Consider the following 25,894-nt stretch of genomic DNA (forward strand, 5'->3'; position numbering starts at 1 on the left):
CTCCATGCAGGGAGCCCGACGTGGGACTCGATCCCGGGTCTCCAGGATCAGGCCCTGGGCTGAAGGTGGTGCTAAACCACTGAGCCACCCAGGCTGCCCAGCCTTTAACCTTCTAGTTAGAATTAGTTTACTATCTAGGTGTTAGGGTGACCAGGGAAACGAAAAGACTGGGAATCCTTGCCAAAGACAGAAAGTGGTTTGGGGTTCTTAGATAGGACTCCAGAGGGTTTTGTCCTCCAGAACTTGCCAGCAAGGGGTCAGAGGTGTAGTCATGTAAAACATGGCTTCACATACGTTCTCAACTGGAGAAAAGTCTCAATGAAGCCAGTGTCCATGCCCCCGTGGAAACCTAAATGTCATGTTCCTGCTCACTTCCTAACTCCACCTTTCCCCCACCTCCACCAGAGGATCCGGGTCCTTGGGGCACCAGGTGAGCCAGTGGGGCTTGCAGCACCGAGGAGGGATTGTCTTTGCCTGGCAGAAGGGGCTGGGGAGATCCTGGCTTTGCTTTCCCAGCATTTGTTTTGGGGGTGGGCTGTTGCTTTTTATATGATTTTAACTTCTCGTTGGTGAATTGAGGTTCTGCATACAGAAAAGCAACTTATGTAACACGTTACTCATTTACTGCTGACTTCCCTGATCTATGCCGTGGGAACAAATGCTAAATTGGGGCTCGGGCGGGTGGTGTTTTGGTTTCAGCCTGAATTTTCCCCGGCAATGTTTGTGAAATGTGTGCAGCGACTGAGTACTGCTCTCGATTCTGACTCCTCTGGTAATGACAAATGGCTCTGTGGTCCGGAACCATCTGCCTCGGTATCCCTTGGGGAGCTTGTTAAAAATGGGCTCCACCCCAATCGAATGAATCCGGATCTCAGGGGCAGGGTGTGGGTTATGCATTTTAAATGCTGAATTTTAACTATACAGTCGTTGCAGAGGAAGTATTTAGTTTCTCAGCAGTGGCTCATGGATCCATTTGCCAGTAGGAGCCAAAGTTACACCTTAGATGTTAAGCCTGTAAGTGGGGATGTGATTTGTCCTCCAAAGGTTTAAAACTTTGACATCACTTCTTATTGATGCACTTTCCACCAGGCATCTCTCTCTCTCTCTCTCTCTCTCTCCCCTCTCTTTTTCTCTAAAATAGGTAAGTTTCATCTGGATGGAAAAACTATTGAGTTAGCTGGCTTCTCTCGTGGCCTGGTTCAGGAGAACTGGTTAGCAGTCTTCTGTCTGAATGGGCCAAAGCATCAGTACTTTACAGATTCAGTCGAGCCTCTAAGCCTCTAACCTGTGGAAGCATCCCTCCCTGCGAGCCTGCTTTCCGCTCTGAGCCAAAGCACAGCCCTCAGGTGCCCAGCATTTTCCGAATGTCCTGAAGCCAGTGAGGTTCCAGTGTCAATGCTGAGCCTATATCCCGATGTTTGCTTTTCTTTGAATTTTGAGAACCCTTTCCCTTGCATCCCGACGGCTGTTGCCTGTTGCGCAGCACTGCAGCTCACACGCTGCTTGATTCAGTGTTTTCAGAATGGTTCCTATCATTGAATGAGTCACCCCATGCAAACAGGCAACATTTGCCATTTCTCTCCATTGATCTTTTAAAATGATCTCAGCTTTCACTTCTGTAATGTTTGTTTATCTCTTCCCACTCTTCTCCCAGCGTGATTATCGTTTTGCCCTTCATTGATCGTAGGGGAGTAAGCATGCTCTAAAAGCACCTCGGGACTCAGCAGGAACGTGGGTAGTGCCCCGTGGCTCTTAAGAACTTAGGGCAGTCACACATGGAGCCAGTATCAGAATCCCCTGAAGGGTGTGTCCCAACACAAGGCTGTCATGCCAACCCCAGAGTGTCTGATACAGTAGATGTGCAGTGGAGCTCAGGAATCTGCATTTCTAGAATGTTCCCAGATGCTGCCACTGATCCAGGGACCCCACTCACAGATCCGCTGCTCTAGACTAATGAGCACCAAGAGGGTTGAGATGAAAAGGACACACAGTGGTTGTGAATATCAGTTGGTGGTACTGGACAAAGTAGGAGTGATCTTGCTTTGGACCTTCAGTTGGCATTCATGAGAATCTTAAGTTAAAACCTTGTGAAATTAGAAGTTAAGTTCAAAGTTTTAGAGAACTCCCCTATGTTGAGGCCTTGGGCTTTATGAAGTACTTTGTGTGATCCTCACATGGTCCTGAGAGCTAGCTATGGCCGTTCTACCCATTTTACAGAGGAGGAGACTAAGGCTACATGTGCCCAAGTCAGAACTAGAAGAGAAATCCAGGCAATTCAACTCTGGAGCTGGGCTCTTCACCACTGCCCCTCTGGCAGGCAGTATAAGGAAGTTCCTAAAACCATGATCCCTGACAAACACATGCCCTGATTTAGGGGGGCAGGGGCCACTTCATGGACTTGGTTTGTTGCTTATTACTGGAAGGATAGAATCCTTCTAAGCCTGAGATACTGTGACTAACTCTGTGCCATTCAATTTGAAACCCTGGATTCCCTAAAAAATTCCCTAAAAAAAAAAAAAAAAAAATACAACTTACTGAAATGAATTCAAGGATGGCCAGAAAACCTGAATAGATCCATAATTATTAAATAAATATTAACTCTGTCATTACTAAAGTGCTCATCAAAAAAGCAGGAAGAAGGCACATGAGGCCCAACTGGTTTTACAGGTGAGCCTACCAAATACTCAAGAACAGATAATCCCTCCTTATCCAAATGATTGCAGAGAACAGAAAAAAGGGAGACACTTTAACTCCTTTGATGAGGTTATACTACCTGGATTTCCAAACCAGGCAAGGACGGGAAGAGCGAGGAAAATCATAGATCATTCTACTTAATGATATAGTGATAAAAGTCCTGGATACTTCCTCAAAATTGTGACCTCCAGAAACTACTCACTCTGTGCCCCGAACATGACTCCGGTTCATGACCTTTAGGATCACCACTGCTTCTTGAGGTGCCCAGCCTGCCTCCAGAAGAGGCCGAGGGGAAGCTGGCCCAGAGCGTCATGGTCACGGGGTGAATCACATCGGCGGCCTCTTGTTAATGCAGGTGTCTGTTTTCCCTGGCACAGCTGCCCTCCTGACACACTTCAGACACCCACTCCCAGGCCCACAGACTCTGACCAACCTTTTTTTGTTTTTCAAAAGTGGGTCATCATCCAAACCAGTAATAACAACAGCAGCCTAGGGAGTTTGTCCCGTTTGTCTTTCAAAGCGTAGCTAGTCAGTGACTGGTGCTAATGAATGAACGTAAGATGCTCTTATGGGGTAACGTGAAGAACTTCCAACTTGGCCACTGCCTCTGAGCGAATGTGCCAGACTGTGATGGAAAATCTGACTGTCACCTGACCAATGGCGAGTCCAAGGGGGAAATCAGCATTATAGTTGGATCCCTGCTCCTGGATTTGATTTTTGGCATCCACAGAAGCTGATGTCAAGATTCGGAAATCGCCTAATCGCTTTCCTTGTCAGCTCAGATATTCTTTTCCTCTCAACTACCTCAAAACAAGTCTTAGGAACTGTTTCCAAGATGACATTCATCAGTGGTGAACCCAAGCAAGTGGGTGAGCAGTGGAAGTGCCCCCTCTGCCCCCCAGCTTGTCCCTCCACCCTCCGAAGGGTATAGGCAGTGGGGTGGGGTGCATTGTCTGCAGGAGGTCTCAAAACAGTAATGAAAACTGGCTTGCCAACTTTGGTGAAAAGTCACTCCTCCCCATCAGGGTGGACCCCCGGGGCCATGGCTTACCCCCACACCCCAATACTCAGACAAAAGGCCAGTCTTCTCTGATGACTATGATAGTGGTGGCGCTGAGCTCCTTCTTTGTGTCTGGCACACTGGATATCATTCAATCCCCTCAGCGTTTCTCTGAGTTAGCAGCTTCACAACATAGCAACACAACAAAGTTTGCCATAATTAGCCTTACCTCTAGATGAGGAAACTGAGTCTCAGTCAAGGAGGTCATGACACAGAGAGCCAAGGGGAGGACTTGGGGCATGGTGCCATGCCCGGTGATGCTAAAGCTCTCAGAGGTGTGTGAACAGTTTTAAGAAGGACAAAAGGCACCACAGTGATTAAAGTTCAAACCAGTACATATTTCCATGTCCTGGGGCACGATTCTGGCCAGCACCCCTAGGGGGCCTGCCTTTGAGCCATCCTTAGTGGTTCCAAAGATGCTGACTTGGCCTTCCAGGGAAGCCAAATGACTAGTACTGAGTGATTTCCCTCTGGGCCTCAGATTAAAAGGAACACACACCACACACACAACAAGAATCCAAGGCTTCACGAGAACAGTGATATCCAAGTGAAGACTGGAAATGGTGAGAACATCTTGTTTTAACTTAAAAATCCATTTGTGTCAGGCATGTGGGTCTGCTTCCCCGTTTAGCCACTCAGAGTTCTCTAGTGTCCAGACAAACTGTCTCTCTCTCTCTAATGAACACTTATGCTGTCTCCAAAGACACCCTCTTGCCAACCCTGGCTATTCCCAGTGTTTGCCCTGCTTTTCTAAGCTCTGTCATTGTGATTTTAGTTCACAAATAAGGGTGAGCATCTTCTTGTGTTCCTGCCAGGGGGTATTTCTTTCCCTGGGAGTGGCCCAAACATAGTCTCACTACCAACACTCAGTGTGGCGGGTGGACACAGGCATTTGTCTGCGTCGCCTCTGGCAAATGGCTCAGCCTCATTGGGCCAAATTCTTCATTCATAAACTACAGATATAGTCATCTCGTGGGATTGGGGTACAGAATAAGTGAATTCCTTCATAGAAAGTCCTAAGAATATTACCTGCCATAGAGTAGACGTCTGATAAATATTAGCTACTCTAATTTCAAATCTCTCCCAGTGTTCTAACCAGATTTTTGTATTTTCCTACTTGCATTTTAGAGCACTTTCCTTTATTGTGCATATTAATCCTTTCTTATGTATGTTAACTCAGCCAGTACTCATGGAGTGACTGCCCTATAGCAGGAACTGTTTAGACAAGTCATTGCAGTGCCTTGCACCACAGAGATAGAAGCAGATGATATTGAGGCAGCTCCAGGCAGGGATGCCTATGCCAGCTTGGTCAGGGAGTTAGAGAGGGCTTCTTGGAGGAGGTGATGCACAAGTTGAATATGATAGAATGAGCCAGAATGAGCCAGGAGAAAGGCAGGGATGGTGGGGATGCCAACGGCAGGCACAGGGCCATAGAGCCAAGGCTCCATGTGTACGTGTTTGGAGCCCTATCACACAGAATGTGGCAGTCCAGCGATTGTAGACCACCCCCCAGGGGAGGCTGAAGCTCCAGGGAATCCTCTATGTTGTCAGAGTTGGCCAGAGAACCAGACAGGTGGAGCCTGCAGTAGGAGAGTGTTTGAGATTCTGGAAGAGGCTGAGGAAGCCCTTCACATGGCCCACATGCTGCAGGCCCGAGAAGCCTGCCCAGTCCGGCCGGCCCTGGGCCCTGTCCACACCTGTCTCTTCGTGTTCTGCATGTGTGTTCCCCTCCCGCCAGCCCTTGTGTGGGTGGTCAGCCTCTCCTCCTCCTCCGTGGCTCTCCCAAACAGCGATACCCCATGTGAGTCATCTTGCAGTTTGTTTGCACATGGAGAGCAGTATTTCTATACCAACAGCACGTACCTCGGGGTAACGTCCTGATTGTGTGGGTGATCTCCCTCCGCGTCCCTCACTCCTTGAGGTCCTGAGCTCTGTGAGGGCAGGGGTGGTCTCTATTCTGCTCACAGCTGTGTCTCACATGGCCGGGCACATAGTAGGTGCTTAGGAAACACCTGCCAAATGAGGGAGTGGATGAATGAACGGATGAAAGAGAGAAAGCAAGAATCCCTCACTGCAGTAAGAGGAGGGTCCTGTGCCAGGCCCCCCCCCCATTCACTTATGTCAGCGTCACCCCCCACCCTGGGCTGTCCTGTGTTCTCACACTGCACTCCCTGCTCCTGGAGACATGACGTGGAGAGCTAATGTTTTGTCAGGTTCTTCGCAGCAGCAATGGAAGGATCCCCTTTCCCTTGTCTGTCTGACAGTTGTTTTCACCATCTGCCGTGAGGGCCCTCCTTGCTGCACTTCTTCTCCCCCTTAATATTCACACTGTCTCACAGGCTCTTCATCAAGTGCCTGGGCTCCCCACTCCACTGCCCCAGCCCCACCCCCAGCACCGCCCCCCATCAGGGCTACTGCAGATCCATTTCTCAGGGCGCATTTCATTTGGGCTGCATTTCTCTGTTTTCTGCAGAGAACATGCAGTGGACTTCTTAATAGAAATCCCCATTGCAGAAAGGATTAGATCTCTCAATTAAACCTGCTTCAAACTCTGGAGGCAGCATGACAAGGAAGAAACTGGAAAGGGGGAGGATGGGCTTGGAGTCAGAGGGTCTGTGAGTCAAGTACTAACCTCACCTCTCATGGAGCCAGTGACCCTAGGCAAGTCTTCCCAGCTTGGGAGCCTTGATTTTTCTCACCTCTGTGCTCAGGAAATAATGGTACCTACCGCAGGGGCTTAGATGGTGGGGGCCTGGTTCATAGTGAGTGCTCAGTAAAAGATGACTTTTCTTCCCACTATTAGACCTGGTGCTGATAGGGCCTCTAGCTTTACTCAAAGGCATGCTTTTAACCCTACTGCGGATGCCCTGCTATTTTTTCCTGGACGATAGGATATTTATTTTCGTTCTCTTTGTGTAAACCAGGAAGGAGAGTTTGGGAGGCTCCACTTCTGGGTAGGAGGGTGACCAACCGGGTCACTCCCATTCTTGATGGAAATCGGGGTTTTGAGCCTTCTCCCCACCATCTTGGTGACAGTGATACTGGGTTGGAGACTTCTTAACTCTAGGTGTTTTTTTCTTCTTACTATAGAGATCTTTTGGGTTTTTTTTCCACCTTCCTCTTTCTCGATTTCCTCCCATTTCTCCATACTGGTGGAGAGTGAATCTGTGCTGTGTTCCTGGAGTTTAAGCAAGATGTCCCCTCACTGGCCTGGCTTCCCACCTGCAACTCCTCAAATTCCCTTGGTGGGAAAGGGAAACAACTGAGCACCTGTGTGTGCCAGACAGGGTGTAGGATGCTGGGTTTCCAGTAGGGTGTGAGAGATGGTGTGGTCCCAGCTCAGCATCTTGTGGGAAAGCCCAAGGAAGTAGCCAGACGTTGCAATGCACCGTGGTATGGGAGCGCCCTGTATGAGGGAGAGGCCCACCAGAATGAGGAGGTTAGAGACAGGACTTCTAGGTGGAAGCAGCATCTAATCTGAGACCTGAAGGAGGAGTGGAGTGTGGTCAGGCAAAGACGAGAAGGAAGAATGTTCTTCACAGTAGACACTGTATCTTAATTACAATTTGTAGAAAATATATAATACCCACTTCGAGCATCATCAGTAAACTACACTGGCCTCTTCCTCAAACATTTAGTTATTGCTATAAGCCAGACACTGTGTATACCTAGAAGTGGGTCACTGTTATCTTGTCTTGGGAATATAATGATGAATAACACAAGATGCTCACGGTTTAGGGAAGAAGACAAATAAATGGGGAAAAGACAAATCAGCAATTTCCATACCATACCAAAACAGGCAGCATTTATTTATGGAGCCCATGTTATGAGCTGTGTCCTGTTCTAAGCACCATATATGGAGTAACTCAGTTAATCCAAGAGGTAGGACCTATTTCTCTCTCCATTTTACAGAGAAGGAAATTAGGGCATATTGAGGTGAGAGAACTTGCCTATGGTCTATCAGTTGGTAGGCGGCTGTCTCAGGATTCAGATCCAGTGGGTCGGGCTCCATACACATATTCTTGATTGCTGCAGTTTTGCCTCCTGAGGGATAGGGTTGTCTGGGAGCTCAGAGGAGAGCTACATCATGTTTGAAAATGCTTTCTTTCTTTCCTTCTTCTTTTTTTTTTTTTTTTTGGTTTAGCTTCTTGAGATCATTATTTTTTTTCTACAATTCAGTTAAAGAGTTAAACTGTGTGCCCACCACATGCTGGGAACTGGCCTTGTCTTCCAGAGAACTTGAAGCTAGTGAAGCCAGTGAAGAGATCAGAAGGTCCCAAATGACCAGCTGCAAAGCTGAGCTTGCTGAGAACTCAGGGCCCATTCAGATAGCCATGGGGGCCCTGTGGTGGGCTGTTGTCTGCGCCCAGGAGCCTGGGGAGGAAGGAGCAGCTGCCTGGAAGAGAAGTCTTTCAGGTGGCCCTGAGCATCTGGTGTGAAGGTTGAGAGAAATAGCATTTGGGGCCCAGGATACAGCTGAAGCAATGGCCCAGAGGTAGGAAATTTCGGGGGACTTCAGAGAACTTCAGGGTGTCCTGGGAGGAGGATGTTTTAGGGGCAGGAGAGTTCAGGTTGGAAGACAGATCAGGCCCACCGGCAGAGTTTGGGAGCAGAGCCACAGCAAGAAAAGATGAGAAAATGGATTTAAGCCAAGTCACTTTGTACTTTGAGGTTACTAGGGAGCCTCTCTGTGGTCTAGGATTCTGGCCTAATAGTGCTTTGAGGGTCGGTGTTGCCCTGGGAAGAATCTAGATGTGATTTGATCTGTTGGAAAAAGTTCATTTTAATGAAGTTATTTTACATGTTGGATTCATGCTTTGCTCTCCTGGTTAAAACATTTAGTCATCTGACAATAAGCATGAGGTGTACGATCCATCCCTCCCAGCAATTCTAAGTAATGCTGGAACCCCAACTTTCCTTAAATCCAAGGCATGTCAGGAGGCATAATTATAACATGCTGGATGATGGTTAACATGGCTAAGTGTGACTTTAAAACATTTGTCAATTTGGACTTTGCTCTTGAATTCAGGGATTTTATACTTGGAGTCAGTTACGGGCTGGTTCAGCCATGAAATAACCATACACGTATTGAGTTCAGATGCAAGTTGGGTACTTTGAACTCTCATGACACCAGTGGGTACAGTGACTAGGGGGATCTTTTCAACTTCAGCCACCACCACCCCCACGAAGATCCTGACCTGGTCCAGCCATGCTTTTGTTGAAAGATTCTGCTGTCCCCAGCTGCTAAGTCTGATTCCCCGCTGATGTGCTGGACATGTAAAGCTTGCACCCCCCCCATCCCCCGCCTTCCTCCCTTGCCGTGCTCTCAGAACCATCCACAATGCTTTAGGGATCTTTGGTGAGTCAACCACAGACCAGGAAATGGCTCTCATGCACAAGAACTATCACTTTCTCTTCTAAGAACTGCAGCTGGAAAACCCTAACCCTGCAGTCAACAAAGTGATGGTTTTGCTCAACCGTGGAACTGATGAATCTTCTCTTTTGTTTATTTTAAGCCTTCCTACCACCCACCCCTCTGCCACAGTTTGTAGCTGAAGGTGCTCCGGTGTGACCTGCCCTTACAGTGGTCCCAGGCCTAACTTCTCTCTGTGAATTCTGTCTGCTTCCCAAGGCGCTGATAGCTCCTGGAACAGTAGGGAGAATGGGCAGGATGGGCGATGCCTAGTCTTGCATCTTTCTGTTGGCCCAGTAGCGGTGCCCTAGCCTGCTCTCTGGCCTCTTGTTCTCACTTCCTCTTCTTTGGTTAGGAGTTGGAAACTTCTGTAGGTCCTCTATTATATGTCTAGCACTGTTGATTTATTCACTCATTGGTTGGGTCCAGCAGTGCCTGAGCCATTTCTGTATGCTGGGCTGCACTGTCCTGGAGATTTGAGAATGACCAACATTGCCCTTGTCTTTATGAATCTATCTGAGGGTGAGGAGGGAGTCAGACAGTTGAGAAAAGGTACATCAGGATTTACAAGATATGCAAGATAATGATCCTGCAGGAGGATTGCCTGCACTGTCCAAGATGGTGGCTACCAGTCATGTATGTGTGGTGAGATTTCAGTTTATTAAAATGAAACAAAAATCTTAAAATTTCAATAGCCACATGCAACTATTGGCTACTGTGTTGGGCAGTGCAGGTCTAGAACATTTCCATCATGGCAGGATGTTCTGTTGAAAAGCAGGATCCCTGTCTGTGTCTGCCCATCAGTGTGTCTCAGGTGCCAGGCGTGTCATGGGCACTCACTAATTATGTGCTGAATGGATGGTAGAAGGTAGAGTAAAGGGTGTGAAAGAAGAACGATGTACACACAGCCACAAGAAGAGGGATGAGCTGCTCTGGAAGACTTCCCAAGCAGGTAACCACAGAGCTGCATTGAGAGGGATGAGACATTTAGCACATGGGCATTCCAGGGCAGAGACGGGCTCTGGTCTCTCAACCTCTTCCTTCTGTGTTGTGACGGCTCAGACCATAAATGGTGTCACTATGTTCTGTGCAAGGGAAGGAAAATTCACAGCACTCTCACTGCATTGTCTCCCTGGGTGTCTCTGAGAGGTGAGATCTCGCTCGGCTGCCATGAGGCAGAAGGCCAGGTGTGATATGAGTCATCTAGGTGTGAGATCAACCTGATTTCAGTAAACAAATGTTTCCTTGCACGGGACTAACACAAAGGTGTGGGAAGGCCACCAACACAAGGAGAAATGAATATGGAATGCACCCCAGCGTCAGGAGTGTTCATTACGAGGTTGGCTTGTGGTACAGTGGGGTTGCTCCACTTGTTTCTCACTCATTCATTTCCCTGATGAGCACTTTGTAGAGCAGTCACTGTTTACCAGGCACTGTGCTCTGTCCTACTGATGCAGGGGTGAGTAACTCTCAGGCTTGTCCCCAGAGAGTTCAGTGGGCGCATCCAGCAGGTGTACAGATGATAACATAGCAGAATGAGCTTGGCATCATATGATACCCGTCCAAGTTTAGTGTTCAAATTTTCCTCTCTGCACTGTTTAGCGAAGACTGGACTCTCAGGAAGAAAAGCAGAGCCAACACCAGTGGGAGAGCCCAAGACTAGTGTTAGATTTGAGCCTTGGTGCTTGAATTAAGTGTCAAGTTTGAAATCAAGATGCTGGAGGTTAAACCCCATCCTGGCACTTTCTGATGGCATGATGACCTTGGCTTTCTGTTTACTCTTTTGTAAAATGGGGATAAAATTGTATCTTTTGTTAGAATTGGATAAGCTACATGAATCACATAGTAAGTACCCAACTAAATATAGATATTGCATATGGTGAGCCACTGAGAGAAAGGACTTTGAGGATGAGGCTGTACTGACCCCAAAATCTGCATTTTGGATTGTTTTGGGCAATTGTAGATCTCTCCTAGCCCCACTGCCTGTGATAATCAAAGAGTTGCCTGAGTTCCTGAGAAGGACCATGTGCATGTGGAAGTAGCTTGGATAGTGTGTCCCTTAGTTAGGGATAGCATCCTCTGGTGATCTGCCTGAACTTTCCTGTCCTTCCTCTCTGTGCCCTTCTGTGCTTAAGGTTCGACATGGTCTTGATGGGGAAAATGGGCACAGACCCTAATCCCTGCCTGGACTGGGCATGTTTCTTGGGAGCTGATACTGTGTGGTAGAAGTCTCCTGTGGTCTGCCCCTGGTCTGTGCAGACCTCTGTGGCTCCTTCTAGCCCTTTACCCCTGCCCTCCCCTATCCCAGGGCAGCTTCCCTTATTTACCTATTTCTCTCTGCATATCTGACAAACTGCAGTGTATTTCCCAAGACACCTTTCCTTCCTGCACATTGATGACTGTGTACCATTTCTTGATACTTTTGGAATCTCTCCTTCATTTCTTGGTTGATTGGCCCATTTTCTTCCAACCTATAGCTGAGCTGAGATGACTTTTTCTGTCTTTAAGGATCTCTCTTTAGGGGGACACCTGGGTGGCTCAGTGGTTGAGCATCTGCCTTTGGCTCAGGTCATGATCCAGGATCCAGGGATCAAGTCCCCTTCAGGCTCCCTGTGGGGAGCTTGCTTCTCCCTCTGCCTATGTCTTTGTCTCTCTCTGTGTGTCTCTTGTAGATAAATAAATTAAATCTTGAAAAAAGAAAAAAGGAGCTCTCCTTGGGAATCCTTCACACACCCAGATTTTTTCATCTTTTGTTCAATCTGATCATCTCTATCTTTTAATATTAATCTAATATTCCTTCAGAGTAATGTGATAATTAATATATTTGGATTTTTTCTGTTATTTTACATTCTGTTTCTCTGATTCTTCTCTCCTCCTCATTCCCTGATGTTTTCAAGCTTTTTTTTTTTTTTTTTTTTTTTTTAATGAACTGTATATTTTATAGATTCCCTCACCCTGGGCTGACGTGGAAGCCGGCCACATATTGTATTTGTATTCTTAAATTTTAGCATATATACTCAACTCTAGGTTTTTTCAAACACATATCATGTCCTCCTATTGAATATAGCAAGGAGGACACTACTTGGCTTTAAATTCTCATTGGACAGCTTGGTTTTATTTTGTACACCCAATGTTGTTAAACAGCAAAGATTATGTTTATTATTTGTATAGCCAGTGATTACATTTATGAAAAAAATTTCATTTGCTGTAAATTTTTAAGACCAGCTTTGTTTCGCGGTCCTAAGTCTTCCTCTGAGTTAACTGTTTTATATGGTGAAGTTTCTCTTTGTAATTCCTTCAGACTCTGGGAGATAAATGCTATTGATGTTGGGGTGTCTGAAAATGCCCATTTACTCAGGCCTTTAAATGCTGTTTTAGCTAGGTATAAAAGATTTGGTCGACACCTATTTTCTCAGCATTCTGATGGCAGAAGTTCCTTTTTCTTCTCAGGCCAGTGGTATCACTCTTGCTTTCAATCTGTCAACGTTTTGTGATATGTAGGGTTTTTTTTTCTTCAGGCTACATTTTAAGATCTTTTATTTATCCTTGACAAGCTACAGTTTCATTATCATTTGCCTTTTCATCTTGCTTAGTAACCAGTGTTTTTTTCAAACTGAGAACTTCCTTTTTTTTTTTTTTTGAGTTCTAGAAAATACTAACCTATTACTTCTTCAAATATTCTTTTTGTAGAGTTATTTCATGGATGAGATTTTTAGCTTGATTCTTATTTGCAGGATATTTTTTTTAAAGTATATTTGACTTTTTGTTGTAAAGTTATTAAAACTTACAGAAAACATCATAAAGGTCTTTTCACATTCATCAGGTGGGTTGTTTTTGTTTTAAGATTTTATTTATTATTCATTCACGAGAAGCACAGAGAGAGAGAGGCAGAGACGTAGGCAGAGGGAGAAGCAGGCTCCATGCAGGGAGATTAGTGTGAGACTCGATCCCAGGACCCTGGGATCACACCCTGAGCTGAAGACAGATGCTCAACCACTTGAGCTACTCAGACATCCCTCATCAGGTGTTTTAAACATTTTTCCTTCCATGTTTGCCCTCTCTTTCTCCACATCTATATGTACATGTATGTGTATATGTTTAGGTATAAACTCACATACATTCACACTCATATTATGTGTAAGTAATTATACAAATTATATATAGATTATTATTTTTTCTGAGCCACTTGAGTATGGATTGCATATATCATGCCTCTTTACCCCTTAATATACAACATGAGTGCTTTGTAAGAAAAAGGATACTCTCTTAAGCCAACACAGTACAGTTATAAACTTCAGAAATTTAACGTGGATACAATAACTTAATCTGTGGTCCATATTCCAATTTTTTCCTTTTACAGTCCAAATTTCTTCATTCCAATCCCACTGATTTCTTCCTTCCCTACCCCATTCCATCTTTGTTTGACCCTTCTTCCATTCAGAGAATGCTGTCTCTCCACAATATCACACATTTACTTATTTACTCAATACTATACTGCCTATAAAATAATTCTGGAGTTGTCCCAACCTAACCATTATGAAAACAAACCCACTAGGGAGAGTTCAAGGTTTGTTCGAGGGTGTGTAAGTCATAATAGTGCATTCAAAAGTTACTCATATTGGTTCTCTATGCTCCCCCAGCATGCTTTTGTTACTCATTTAAAATAGGGTTAGATTCATGACTTTCTGTTTGCATTCAGTTTATTTTCCTTCATTGGTTTTATTTTCTTGACATGCTTTAATATACTTCCAGGACTTAAAACAGAAAGATGCACTCAGGGAGGTGTCAACCCTTACTCACCCCTTCTCCTGTATTTTCCCTGCCAGACACTTGTGTCCCCTTGTATTTGCATAACCAGTTTCATTACCTTCTGGTTTATTCCCACTGTGTTTTCTTTTTACAAAAAATAGTCAGATTTATCCTTTTCTCCTTTTTTCTTACACTAAAAGTAAAGTACTTTTGCACCTTGTCTCTCTCTATTCGAAGATATATTTTGGAAATCACTCCCTATTAGTTCACAGAGACAGTGCTCATTCTTTTTAACAGCTGCATAGTATTCCATTGTGTGGATACACCCAACTTTATTTCCCCAACGAACTTTATTTCCCCAACCCATACTTGGATATTTAGATAGTTTCCAATATTTTGCAATTGCAAAGAGCCCTGCAGGGAGTCATCTTAGGCACATATATTTTTGTACTGTTAGAGGTTTATGTTGATGTCAGATTTTTAGAATTGGATTGTGAGCTTGAGAGTAAGCACATGAACAGTTTTGTCACGTGTTGCCAAGGTCCTTTCCATTGCTGTTATGCCATTTTGCCTCCCACCCACAATTAAGAGAATGCCTGACTCCCCACATCCTCTCTGGCAGAGCACAGTATCAGGATTTTGAACTTTTGCCAAGTGGATGGGTGAGAAATGGTATCTCAGTATAGTTTTGATTCTTACTCCATTATTTTGGGTTTTAATTTACATGATCAAAGAAAGTTGAGGTCTTATGTTTAAGAGCCATTTTCATGTAAGATTTGTGGATGCTGGCCCATATCTTCTGTCCACTCTTTGTTAAAGGAAGAGTTTGGGGCCTTCTGTCTCCAAGAAGTCTTTAAAACTTCTTACAATTTACAGATCTTAGTCTTTTATCCGTGACATGTGAATATTTTTCTCCCATTTGCCATTTGCCATTTTTCTTTTCATTTGTTCTTTGCCTTTGTTTGAGAATTTCTGTTTATTTTCAATGAATGCGTTTTTTTTTTTCTTTGCATCTGTCACTTTGAGCATTTGAAACATTCCTGTTTTACAGTCCTTTTCAGATTGTTCCATGATACTCATTTATCTTCTTTGGAGTAATTTATGTCACAAATGTTGATTTTGTTGGCTAGGTTTCTAAGCGTTAGAGGTCTTCAGGTTTTAGAATTTAGGTGTCTGACTCATTTTAAGAGGGAAATTCTTGTTTTGATTTTCTTAGCCTTCTTTCTCCTTGCTTCCTCCCTGATAGTTTGTGTCTGCCTCCACCTGGCCTGGAGCTCCCAGTACAGCTTGGCCAGGGGCAGCTCGTAGCTTTGTTTTTGTTCTGCCTTCGTGGAGGAGGCCTCGTGCTATCCCCTGGAGTCAAGCGCTGGACCCAGGTCTCCTATCCCATCTTGTGTGGGACACTGGTCTTAGCCGCCCTTAGATGTACTTCCTGCCTGGCACTCCCAGTCCCCCGTAGTGCTTTGTGTCGACATTCTACCTCACACACAGAGATGATTATCTTGTTTGTGAGCCCGGTATTTATCTGCCACTTCCGCGTGTTTGGAGCACAGAGGCTGTGTCAGAGCGTAATTTTATGGAAACTTCTTAACGTCAAATGCCCCTTTGTACTTACTCTGAAGGAAGGAATGTGGGAAGGTTTGAAGGGAAAAGAAGGAAGGAAATTGTCCTGCATCCCAGGAATGCGGCAGCCATCACTTCCTTTACTTGGCAACAATCCTGTGAAGCAGGAATGTTTTTTTCCCAATCCACACTTGGTGATAGAGGCACGGAGTGGGTGAGTGAGCCACCCAGCCTTGCAGCTCATGATATGGAGTGTGGGGGTCTGCACGCTGACCCCTTGTTGGGTTTCACCCTGGTTTATGGACTCACAGGGCAGGCAGTCTGCTCTACCGAGAACTCCATATCCCGGGTCTTGGGAGGAGGAGGGCATGGCTATGAAGACTCACCAGTTTATTTCTCTTTTTTGGAATGACTTGGGGTCTGCTGCCTAACATTTGTGAAGTGCCTAGGATGAGCTGGGCACTTGCTAATCCCATATTGGCTCTTTAACTGAACTCAAAACAACCCTGAAAACCAGGTCCTGTTGGCCCCATCTTCTAATCAAGTAGACTGATGCTCAAGAGCCCATGTGGCTTCCTTGTTTCTCCCAGTTAGCAAACGTAGGGCTGGAATTTCCATGCTGCCTGGCTGCAAAGCCCTAGACTTCCATGCTTCTAGCATGTACTGTGTCCCATGGTGTTTTCCTGGTCAGCCTGCCACAGTCTCAGGAAGCATGATGTCACAGAGGGGAGAGGCCTTGTGGGCAGCCCCATGTGACAGAAGCATCTGAGGGGCTCTGGGATGAGGCTCTCCTCTGCACCTCCTAAAATGTTGGGCCCGTGTTAGCCACTTAGTTTCAGATGTGAATTCAGGCCCCCAAGAAGGTTCTGCTCTTTTATTTGGCCCAGAGATGATACATCTTCCAAGTCACCATTAGAGATGTGAGCCCAGTGTCCTGATGGAGAACAAACAGCTCTGTTTTCCTCAGATAGTTATATGATTTATTTGGTCAGGTGGTCCTTTGGGGGCTACTTTATCCTGTGCCTTTGCAGAAAGATCACAGGCTTTGGATTTACAGAGATCACCACCCTCATTATTCTCTGTCATGTCACTCTCTATTTTCTCATCTGTCACGATTTTAGGTAATAGTTTATTTGTTGACTTTTCATCTCCCCGACACGAAGCAAACTCTGTGAAAGCAGGGACATTATTTCTCTGATTTTTATTGGATCTCATCATCTAGCATCTGGCTGGCCCATACATAGAAGGTAATAAATAATTAGATTTCTTTTTTTTAATAATTAGATTTCAAATGAATAAGTAAAATGAGGGAGAGCTGACTCCATTCCTGGCTGTACCATTTAAAATCTTTGTGGCTTCCAGCAAGTTACTCACTTTTCTTTACCTGCAAAGTAGACAAAAACAGGCAGTTTCATAGGGCTGTTGAGAGATCTGTAGACAACATATAGAACTGCTCACAAAAGATAAGCCTCACGTCCTCCTCTCTCATATAATTGTTAATTAGCGCCTTGACTTGGTTGAGGTGGGGGCAGGAGGATTTTGGTATGGAAGGCGCTGGTGCGCACGGGCCTGCAGAACCATGCTGAGGTTCTGACTTCCCACGAGCAGGAGTCAGTGTCCTCCGAGGGCGGCTTCTATGATGCGCTTAGCTCTGCCAGCTGGGCCATGGCATGGATCTGCCTGGAATGCTACAGAAACCCTGGCCAGCTCCAATTAGGAAGCTCTTCTGAGGAGTTGAAGGTTTTGAGGTTAACCCTGAAGAAACAGCTCCCTCTACACCAGCCTTTTAATTAAATGCTCGCGTTTACTTTCCGGAGTTCATTGAATCATTTTACCTGCATCATAGGGCTAGACAAAGCCCAGTTGCCTGGAGTAATGGGAAAGTACAAGATGAGGAGGCTTCAAGGACGCTGTCTGAAGGCACAGGCTCTGCAGCTTCTGTGCCACTTTGTGGCTGGGCGCTCACTTGGCTGGGACCCAGCATGCTGGGACCTCCCAGAGGGCCCCGGGGGGGGGGGGGTGTCATTTCCTGCTCCCTGCCTTTGACTTGGTTCTTGAGATTCTGAGACCCACGATGCTTAGTAAGGATCTGAATCCACCCCCAGGGTGACCCAAGGCTCCAGGGGCCAAGGAATAATTCCTGTGAATGCCTTGGTACACAAGTATTATGTTGGGCTGTGTTGTGTGTGACAGTGGTCCTGCCCTTAAGATGCCTACGGTATTGTTGGAGAGACAGGGTTCATGCAGAAAATACTGCCGGAATACTTGTGTACTGAGCCAGGCAATAATGATCATGGAAGTAAGAGCCACCATTCATTCATTGCTTTACTGTGTCCTGGGTCCTTTAAATATGTTCCCTTTCTTCGTACTCATAACCTGCTCTCAGGGGATCAGCCAACAGGGCCTGTTCACTCTGTCCATGTAATAATTTTCCTAAGCAGGGTGCAGGTTGTACTTCAAGGGGCCAGCTTTGATTGGGTTCCAGCATCCCTGCCAAAAACTAAATGAGAGGCTCCAACACATCCCTCTCTGTTTCCTTGTACCTCCTCCTACATCCCCACAGCTCCATCCTGCATGGGCCAGTCACCCACCACACCCAGCAGGTAGAGGATGCTCAACAAGATCTTCAGACCCCCACCAGCGTTCATTCAAGCAGAGGGCTCACCTGGGCATCAGGGGGGGTACTTGGTGATGGATGGTCCCCTCCCTCGTTTGTCTGGACCCTGGTTTGCAGAGCCTGGTTGCTGAAGCAGGGATAGCAGTTTGCGGTATGGCCCAGCAGGTGGACTTTTAATGGTTCTCCAGGTGATTCTGATGCACACCCAAGTGAAAGAAGCATGGGTCCAGGCTCTCAAAGCTGCCTGCATGTCAGAATTACCTGAGAACTGTTTTGTGGGGTTTTAGAAAATTATTATCATTTTTTAAAGATTTTATTTATTTATCATGAGAGACACACAGAGAGAGGCAGAGACAGAGGCAGAGGGAGAAGCAGGCTCCCGGCAGGGAACCTGATGTGGGAATTGATCCCAGGACCCGAGATCACGCCCTGTGCTGAAGGCAGTTGTTCAACCACTGAGCCACCCAGGCGTCCCAGAAAATTATTATTATTAACTCAACTTTAAAATAAAATAAAATAAACCTCACTTTTTAAAATAGTTTTAGACTTAACAGATATATTGGGAAGACAATATAGAGAGTTTCTCTATATGCCACACTCAGCTCCCTCCTCTTATTAACATCTTATATTAGTATGGTGCATTTGCTATGGTTGATGAACCAGTAATGATACGTTGTCATTAACAAAGTCCTTACTTTATTGAAGTTTCCTTAGATTTTGCCTTAATGTCTGTTCTGGGATCCTACCCAGGATCTCACATTGCAATGCGTGGTCGTGTCTCCTTAGGCTCCTCTGGGCTGTGACAGATCATCCTGGTTTTTGATGACCTTGATAGTTTTGAAGTGCACTGATGAATTATTTTGTAGAGTGCTCCTTGATTTGGGTTTGTTCAGTCTTTTTCTCATGCCTAGACTGGGGTTGTAGGTTTTTGGGAGGAAGACCACACATGGTGTTGGGGGCACACACCATCACTGTGACTCATCACTGTTGATGCTGGTCTCCGTCACCTGGCTGAAGGGGCTTTGGCTTCTCCGTCTACCCCAGCCAGGTTTCTCCACTGTCCAGTTACACCGCCTGTCCCCCGACCCTCTACATGCTGTGCCATGGGGAAGGAAGTCACCGGGCACAGCCCACACTTAACAAGTGGGGACACTTAGGCTTCACCTCCCTGTGGGCAGAGAATCTACATAAACTGTTTGGAATCCTGCATGGGAGATTTGTCTCTTCTCCCCCTTCATTTATTAATTTGATCATTTACTGACATCAGTATGGACTCACAGGTATTGATTTTTGCTTTCAGTTATAATGCAATTCTCAGTTCCCCAAATTTTTCAACCTTTGGCCATTGAGAGTGCTTTCAGTTGGCTCCTCTGTCCTTTTGACATGTCTCTTCACTGAGGAGGTTATTTTTTTATTTTTAATTTTTTTACTACTTCCTTTCCACCACTACAAGCTTATCCTGTGTGTTTCCTGCCCCAAGCCTGGAATCCGCCATTTCTTCAGGGAATCCTGGTTCCTTTAACTGAGAATGGTATCAGACACCAACATCTGGGCCCTCGGTGTGCTTGCTCCTATTGGGGTGTCAATGGTTCTGGGCCCTCTCAGCTAACAGAGTGAGAAAATACATGTGTGTATACTGTCCTGCGTCCACATATGTAACTGAAATTATGTCTGAATGTAACTGTCTGTATCTGCATTCAGCTAAACATGAGTTCATACTGATGCCTTCCACACTGAATCTACTGCTACCCAGATCATTCTAGCCTCCCACCCATGCTCATCTGTAAACTCCCACTCCAGTGGCGAGAAGCATTGCTCCTGTCATCCTCCTGTCTGTTTACTTACCCATTCAGCTGTGGCACCCATGGTTGATACCATGAGTAATGGTGTCAGAATTCTGAACTCTCACCCAACTCCATGGGAATCGGCTTTGCCAACTGGAGCACGCTGTTTCTCTATGAGCTATTTCGTCTTTAGTTTTACAGATTCTAGTCATTCCTAGAGTTTCTGAGGTTGTGAGGTCCTCCCACTCCCTTCCGTGAGGTCTTTGCATGCATTTGTCATACAGTTTGACTCTTTGATCACATTCTGTGTGCCATCTTTGGATCCCCCCAGTCTCCTAAGTTTATTTAATTTTAAATTGCATACTTTAAGCTTCATTGTCTGTGCTGCAGAGTTCTTTGGGTTTTGACCAATGCTTCATGTCCCACATTCACCATCGTGGTATCCCATAGAGTAGTTTCACTGCCCTCAGAAATCCCCTGTGTTTCACCTACTCCACCTCCTCTAATTCCACCTGATACCTGGCAACCACTGATCTTTTGATTGATTCTAAGCTTTTGTCTTTTCTAGAATGTCATGTAATTGGAATTGTGCAGTGCATAGTCTTTCACACAGGCCTCTTTCACTTAGCAATATGCATCTAAGATTCATTTGCATACTTTTGTGGCTTGATAACTAATTTCTTTTTATTGCTGAATAATATTCCATTGTACAAATGTACCAGTTTGTTTATTCAGTTGCCTCTTAAAAGACATTTTGGTTGCTTCCAGTTTTTGGTGATTATGAATACAGCTGCAGTGTTTTGGTTTGTTTCGTCTTGTGGCCATCAGTTTTCAAAGTAGTGGTTTCCTTGCTGCTAAAGTCGTATGAACAGAGGCGGAGGTTCATGGGTAGATGTGTGGGCGGGGGATCAAGGATCATCTGGGGCCCTGCACAGAGAACTCTCTCTGTCCTAGTTCAGGTTTGGAGATGAAGCAGTTTGTCCCTGGGCCCTTCACCCAAGAACAGAAGGTGTGTGAGGGTCCCGGCCATATCCAATCTGAACGTCCTGTGATCACCCTCTTGTGCGATTGTTCCTATGTCAGTTTCTCACTTTGGTTATCTGATTTTGGAAGGCTCTGCTCTGACCAACGGGGGATTAAACCTGCACAGCCCCGTGAAGAGGAAGCTGGAAGCAGAGAAGGACTATGTCTTTGACAAGAGGCTCAGGTACAGCGTCCGCCAGAATGAAAGCAACTGTAGGTTTCGGGACATTGTCGTGCGGAAGGAAGAGGGGTTCACACACATCCTGCTGTCCAGCCAGACCTCGGACAACAACGCGCTGACCCCCGAGGTGAGACACAGGGACCGGAGGGGAGGGTCAGGCTGGAGAGGGCTTCTCATGCAGAGTGGGGCACCAGCTTCCTCTTTGTTCCATCAGGGAGCTGATGACAAAAGCCAGCAATGCACATGCAGACTTGACTGTAGGACACAGTGTGCTAATCACTTTATATACATTATCTATTTGATCTTTGTGACCAGGTAATGATACTATCCCATTTTACAGATGAAGACCTTGGTAAATGGAGAGATTCAGAAAACCGATCAGTGTCCCAGAATTAGTCAGAGGGCAGCCCTGGAATCCAAACACCATATCTTGGGCTTGTCTAAGCATGTCAAATTTCTTTGCTTTGGATGAAATCATACTCACTCAGCTCAGTTACTTTTTTTTTTTTCAATTGAGATATAATTCACATACCATACATTTCACCCTTTTAACATGTACTTTTTTTAGTATATTCACAAGGGCACAGAACCATCACCATGATCTAGTTCTAGCACATTTCCATCACCCCCAAAGGAAACCCCATGCACATTAGCATCCTCTCCCCATCCTCCCTTGCCAAGTCCCTGGCAACAATGGATCTACTTTCTTTCTCTAGAGATTTGCCTATTCCAGACGTTTCATATAAATGGAAGTGTATAGTATGTGGTCTTCTGTGACTGGCTTCTTCCACTGAACATGATGTTTTCGAGGTTTATCCCTGGGTAGCACACGTCATTGCTCCCTTCGTTTCCTTTGTGTGGATGTGCCATATTCTGTCCATCAGTTGTTCAGTGATGGGCATTTATATTGGCTCCATTTTTGACTACTGTGTTAGGACTAATATTTGTGTACAAGTTTCCATGTGAATGTGCTTTCAGTGCTCTCAGATATATTCCTCCTTGCAGAACTGCTGGGTTGTATGGTAACTCTGAAATTATTTCACTTTCTGAGGAACTGCCAGACTGTGTTTCACATGCTGTTTTCCATTTCCACTGGTTGTGTACAGGGGCTTTAGTCTTTCTGCATCCTTGTCGACACTTGTTATTGTCTGTTCTTCTTATCGTAGCTGGTGGAGCAGGTGTGAGGTGGTATTTCACCGTCATTTTAATGTGCATTTTCCTGATGACTAACGATGTTGGGCATCTTTTTGTGAGCTTATTGGCTATCTGTCTGTCTTCTTTGGAGAATTGTCTATTCACATCTTTTGCCTAATCTTAAAATTGTTTTTAATTGTTGAGTTTTAAGACTTCTATATCAGATATATGATTTGAAAATATGCTCTCCAATGAGTGGGAAATGTCTGAGGGTGACAGAGCATGAGAGACTCCTAACTCTGGGAAAGGAACAAGAGGTAGTGAAAGGGGAGGTGGGGGGAGATGGAGTGACTGGGTGACGGGCACTGAGGAGGGCACTTGACGGGATGAGCACTGGGTGTTATGCTATATGTTGGCAAATTGAACTCCCATAAAAAAATACACACAGAAAAGAAAGAAAATATGCTCTCATTCTGTGGCTTGCTACTTTCTTGATAGTGTCCTTGGATGTATGACATTTAAAATTTTGATGAAGTCTGTTTTACATGTTTTTTCTACCTTACCTTTTTAATGCTAATCATGCTTATATTTTAGGTGAACAGAATGGGGAGACAGTGAATACTCACTGCCATTACATAGCACCATTTAAGATCTGGGGTACTGAGGGGGAACAGTGAAGAACCGATTAATATTTTTTAAGAGATTCTCGATGGTGCAAATGTGGGAAAAGACTCATCCAAGAAGCTCTCTCCAACTAGACCACCCTGCCACAGGAGGGGTAAATGGCAAAAACCATGACAGCACCAGCTACCAGCAGCTCTTTGTGCTTTGTATTTGTTGTTTTTCCCATTTCTTCTCCCGGGACCTTTCTGATGTAGAATTCTTATGGTCCACCTCTTATGAACAAGATAACACAGATTTAGAGAATTTAGGCCTAGAGTCTTGTAAGCTTCAGGGTGCAGGACCCTTGCCACTTGTGCCTGCCATATTGTTTCTCACAGTCAGCCCAGCACCTGACCCATTGAAGACAGCAAAGTCCACACTTCCCCTTCCCTGTCCTGTGATATCTTGTCCTGTGATATCTGATTTCATAGTAGTAATGAAGACACAGAGGCTTAACCACAGCAGTGGGTTAACCACAGTGACACAATTAAGGAGTGGCCATTCACCCTGACTGGGCTTGGTAGGGTGGTCTGACATGGCCCAGTGTATCCAGTATGCTCCAGGAGGCCCAGCAAGTGGGGTGGGGCAGGAGGTACTGTGTCCTCGGACTTGTAATCACATGTCTTATCATTGTGACTTACATAAACTGTAGTTCCCTCAAGGGACTGTGGGTGTGGCAGTCAGGAATGATCACCATAAGGGAAGAGATGTAGCTAAAGCCTTTGCAGTCTGTGATCATCTTCTGCCCCCCGGTTTACCATAAAGGTTGCCCTTCACATTTTTATACACCTGGAAGCCTTGTTAGTTTAAGCTCGTCATGAAACATCCTCATGAAGTAATGATTCTTAGATTTTTCCTACTTCACTACTTTTTAAAAGCATGTTTTTAAAAGGCACAGCATTTTCCTTCAATAAATCGAATGAATATGGAGTTCATCTTGTCTCTTTGGAGCAGCTTTATGTGTTAACCATTGCCTACTCACCACGGAAGATGTGTGCCTCCAGCTGATGTCATCAGGTGCACAGGTTCTCAGCTCCTGAGATGTAGACTTGGTTAATTAGGGGTTCCATTCCTAATTGGTGCCTGTTGGTAACAGAACGGGAGGAAAATGGAAAAAAACACTGATCTGGTGTTTTTAGCTATCTCAACAACCAAAGCAGATTGACTATCTAGATAAGCTGGCCAACTGGGTAAAGTAGCCCTGAAAGAAAGACTCCAGAGAAGTGAAAAGATGGTGGTACCAGAGGAATATAGATTTTGTAGTCTAGTAGACTATATTCCACTCTCCAGGCCTCTACTAGCTTGCCTTGGGAAGTCACCTTACCTCTTTGAGCTTCTTCATTTATAGAAGTTATAGGATACCTTGCTTGTGGGATTAGAGATGATGTCTGCAAAGAGGCTCACAAAATGCCTGGTACATAGAAAGTGTTCTGTAAATGTTCCCGTCATTGTTAAGATGAAGCAGAGGTGATTTAATGGCCTCCAGCAGACCCAGCCTTACTTATTCATGGAGCACCTGGGACGAGGCCACCCTGCATAGCATAATTGGATTTCCTTTTCTAGTTGTATATGGGACATTGGCTGGATTGGCCTCATGGGCAGAAATTCATACATTTCTGGGTGTGTTAACTAGATTCTGAGGCTAGCGGGTGTGTTGTAATATTGCTCCTGTCTGGAATATAGCAAAGAACCAGGAAAATAATGAAAATGCCCCTTTAGGAAAGAACCAGCAAAATAGACTGCCCAAAGTGTTGGTGATTAAAAGCCCATCTACTCCCCCATTAGGAAAAGACCCCAAGCCCTCTCAACTCCCAGTTTATTGCAGTGCTCCCAGCCTAACCAGGCTATACCACCACTGTCCACGGGAGCACACCAGACATGGGAGAGTCATACCTCATACCCTCTTGATCACACCCACCATACACACCCAAACCCCAAGGCCTATTAACTTAAATCCTTGAATGGCCCACTAATAGGCTTTCTTCTCTCTGTTTCCATCATGACCATTATATACTGTCTGGACTGTTGTAATAACCTACTAACAAGCATGCTCTTTCATGTTTCCTATCCTGTAATCCATTCTCCTCGAGGTGGGCAGAGTAATTTGCCAGGAATGCAAATCTGATCAAGTCACCTCTTCTACACACATGCACACACACACACACACACACACACACACACACACGCGCGCGCGCGCGCACATACTTCAGATACAACAGTGATTCCCATTTGCTTTAAGAATCAAAACTGTTCATGAGGCAAATGAGGCTGTTGTGTTCTGAGCTGCCCACTGCTGTAAGCCTCCCTGCTTCATACTACACATCCCCCTTCTCTCCTTTTTTTCTTTAAAGATTTATTTATTTATTTATGATAGACATAGAGAGAGAGAAAGAGAGAGAGAGAGAGAGAGAGAGAGGCAGAGACACAGGAGGAGAGAGAGAAGCAGGCTCCATGCCAGGAGCCTGATGTGGGACTCGATCCCGGGACTCCAGGATCGCACCCTGGGCCAAAGGCAGGCGCTAAACTGCTGAGCCACCCAAGGATCCCCTCCCCCTTCTCTCCTGCACTCCAACCAGCCTAGCTTTCTTACATGCTCACACCTGCCCCAGGGCCTTTACATATACATGTACTTCTGACTGAAACATCCTTCGCTTCCTCCTTGTCTAGTGGCCTTGCACTCCATTCAGGTCTCAGCTCAATCACTACATCCATGGGATACCCTCCTCACTGCCCATCCCCCAGCCCTCTCCCAGGTTACATCTGCCTCTCCTCTCAGGAGCTTTCCCAGCATTATGCACCCCTCCCTTCTGGAACTTGTTATGGTTGTTAATGTACATGTATTTTTGTGATAATTTGTTAAATGTCTGGTTCCCTCCATTACACTGTAAACTTCTTGAGGAGGTAAATACTGTGCAACTCCTTCAATTCAATAAACATACATTAAATATTTTTATGTGTGAGATTCTGGACTAGGTGTTACAAGGGCTATACAGATGAGTAGAAGACTATTTTA

General features: G+C 45.4%; 1 protein-coding gene across 1 annotated transcript in view; it reads left to right on the forward strand.

The window, feature by feature from the left end:
* CDYL2 (chromodomain Y like 2) overlaps positions 1-25,894 on the forward strand; it is a 163,285-nt gene that overhangs the window by 113,867 nt on the left and 23,524 nt on the right. Inside the window, exon 3 of the mRNA XM_072731472.1 lies at positions 20,994-21,211. Coding sequence (XP_072587573.1) covers positions 20,994-21,211 — 218 coding nt within the window. The remainder of the gene's footprint in view (positions 1-20,993; positions 21,212-25,894) is intronic.

This window comes from Vulpes vulpes, chromosome 12 (genome assembly GCF_048418805.1).
Source record: "Vulpes vulpes isolate BD-2025 chromosome 12, VulVul3, whole genome shotgun sequence".
NCBI classification, from domain to species: domain Eukaryota; kingdom Metazoa; phylum Chordata; class Mammalia; order Carnivora; family Canidae; genus Vulpes; species Vulpes vulpes.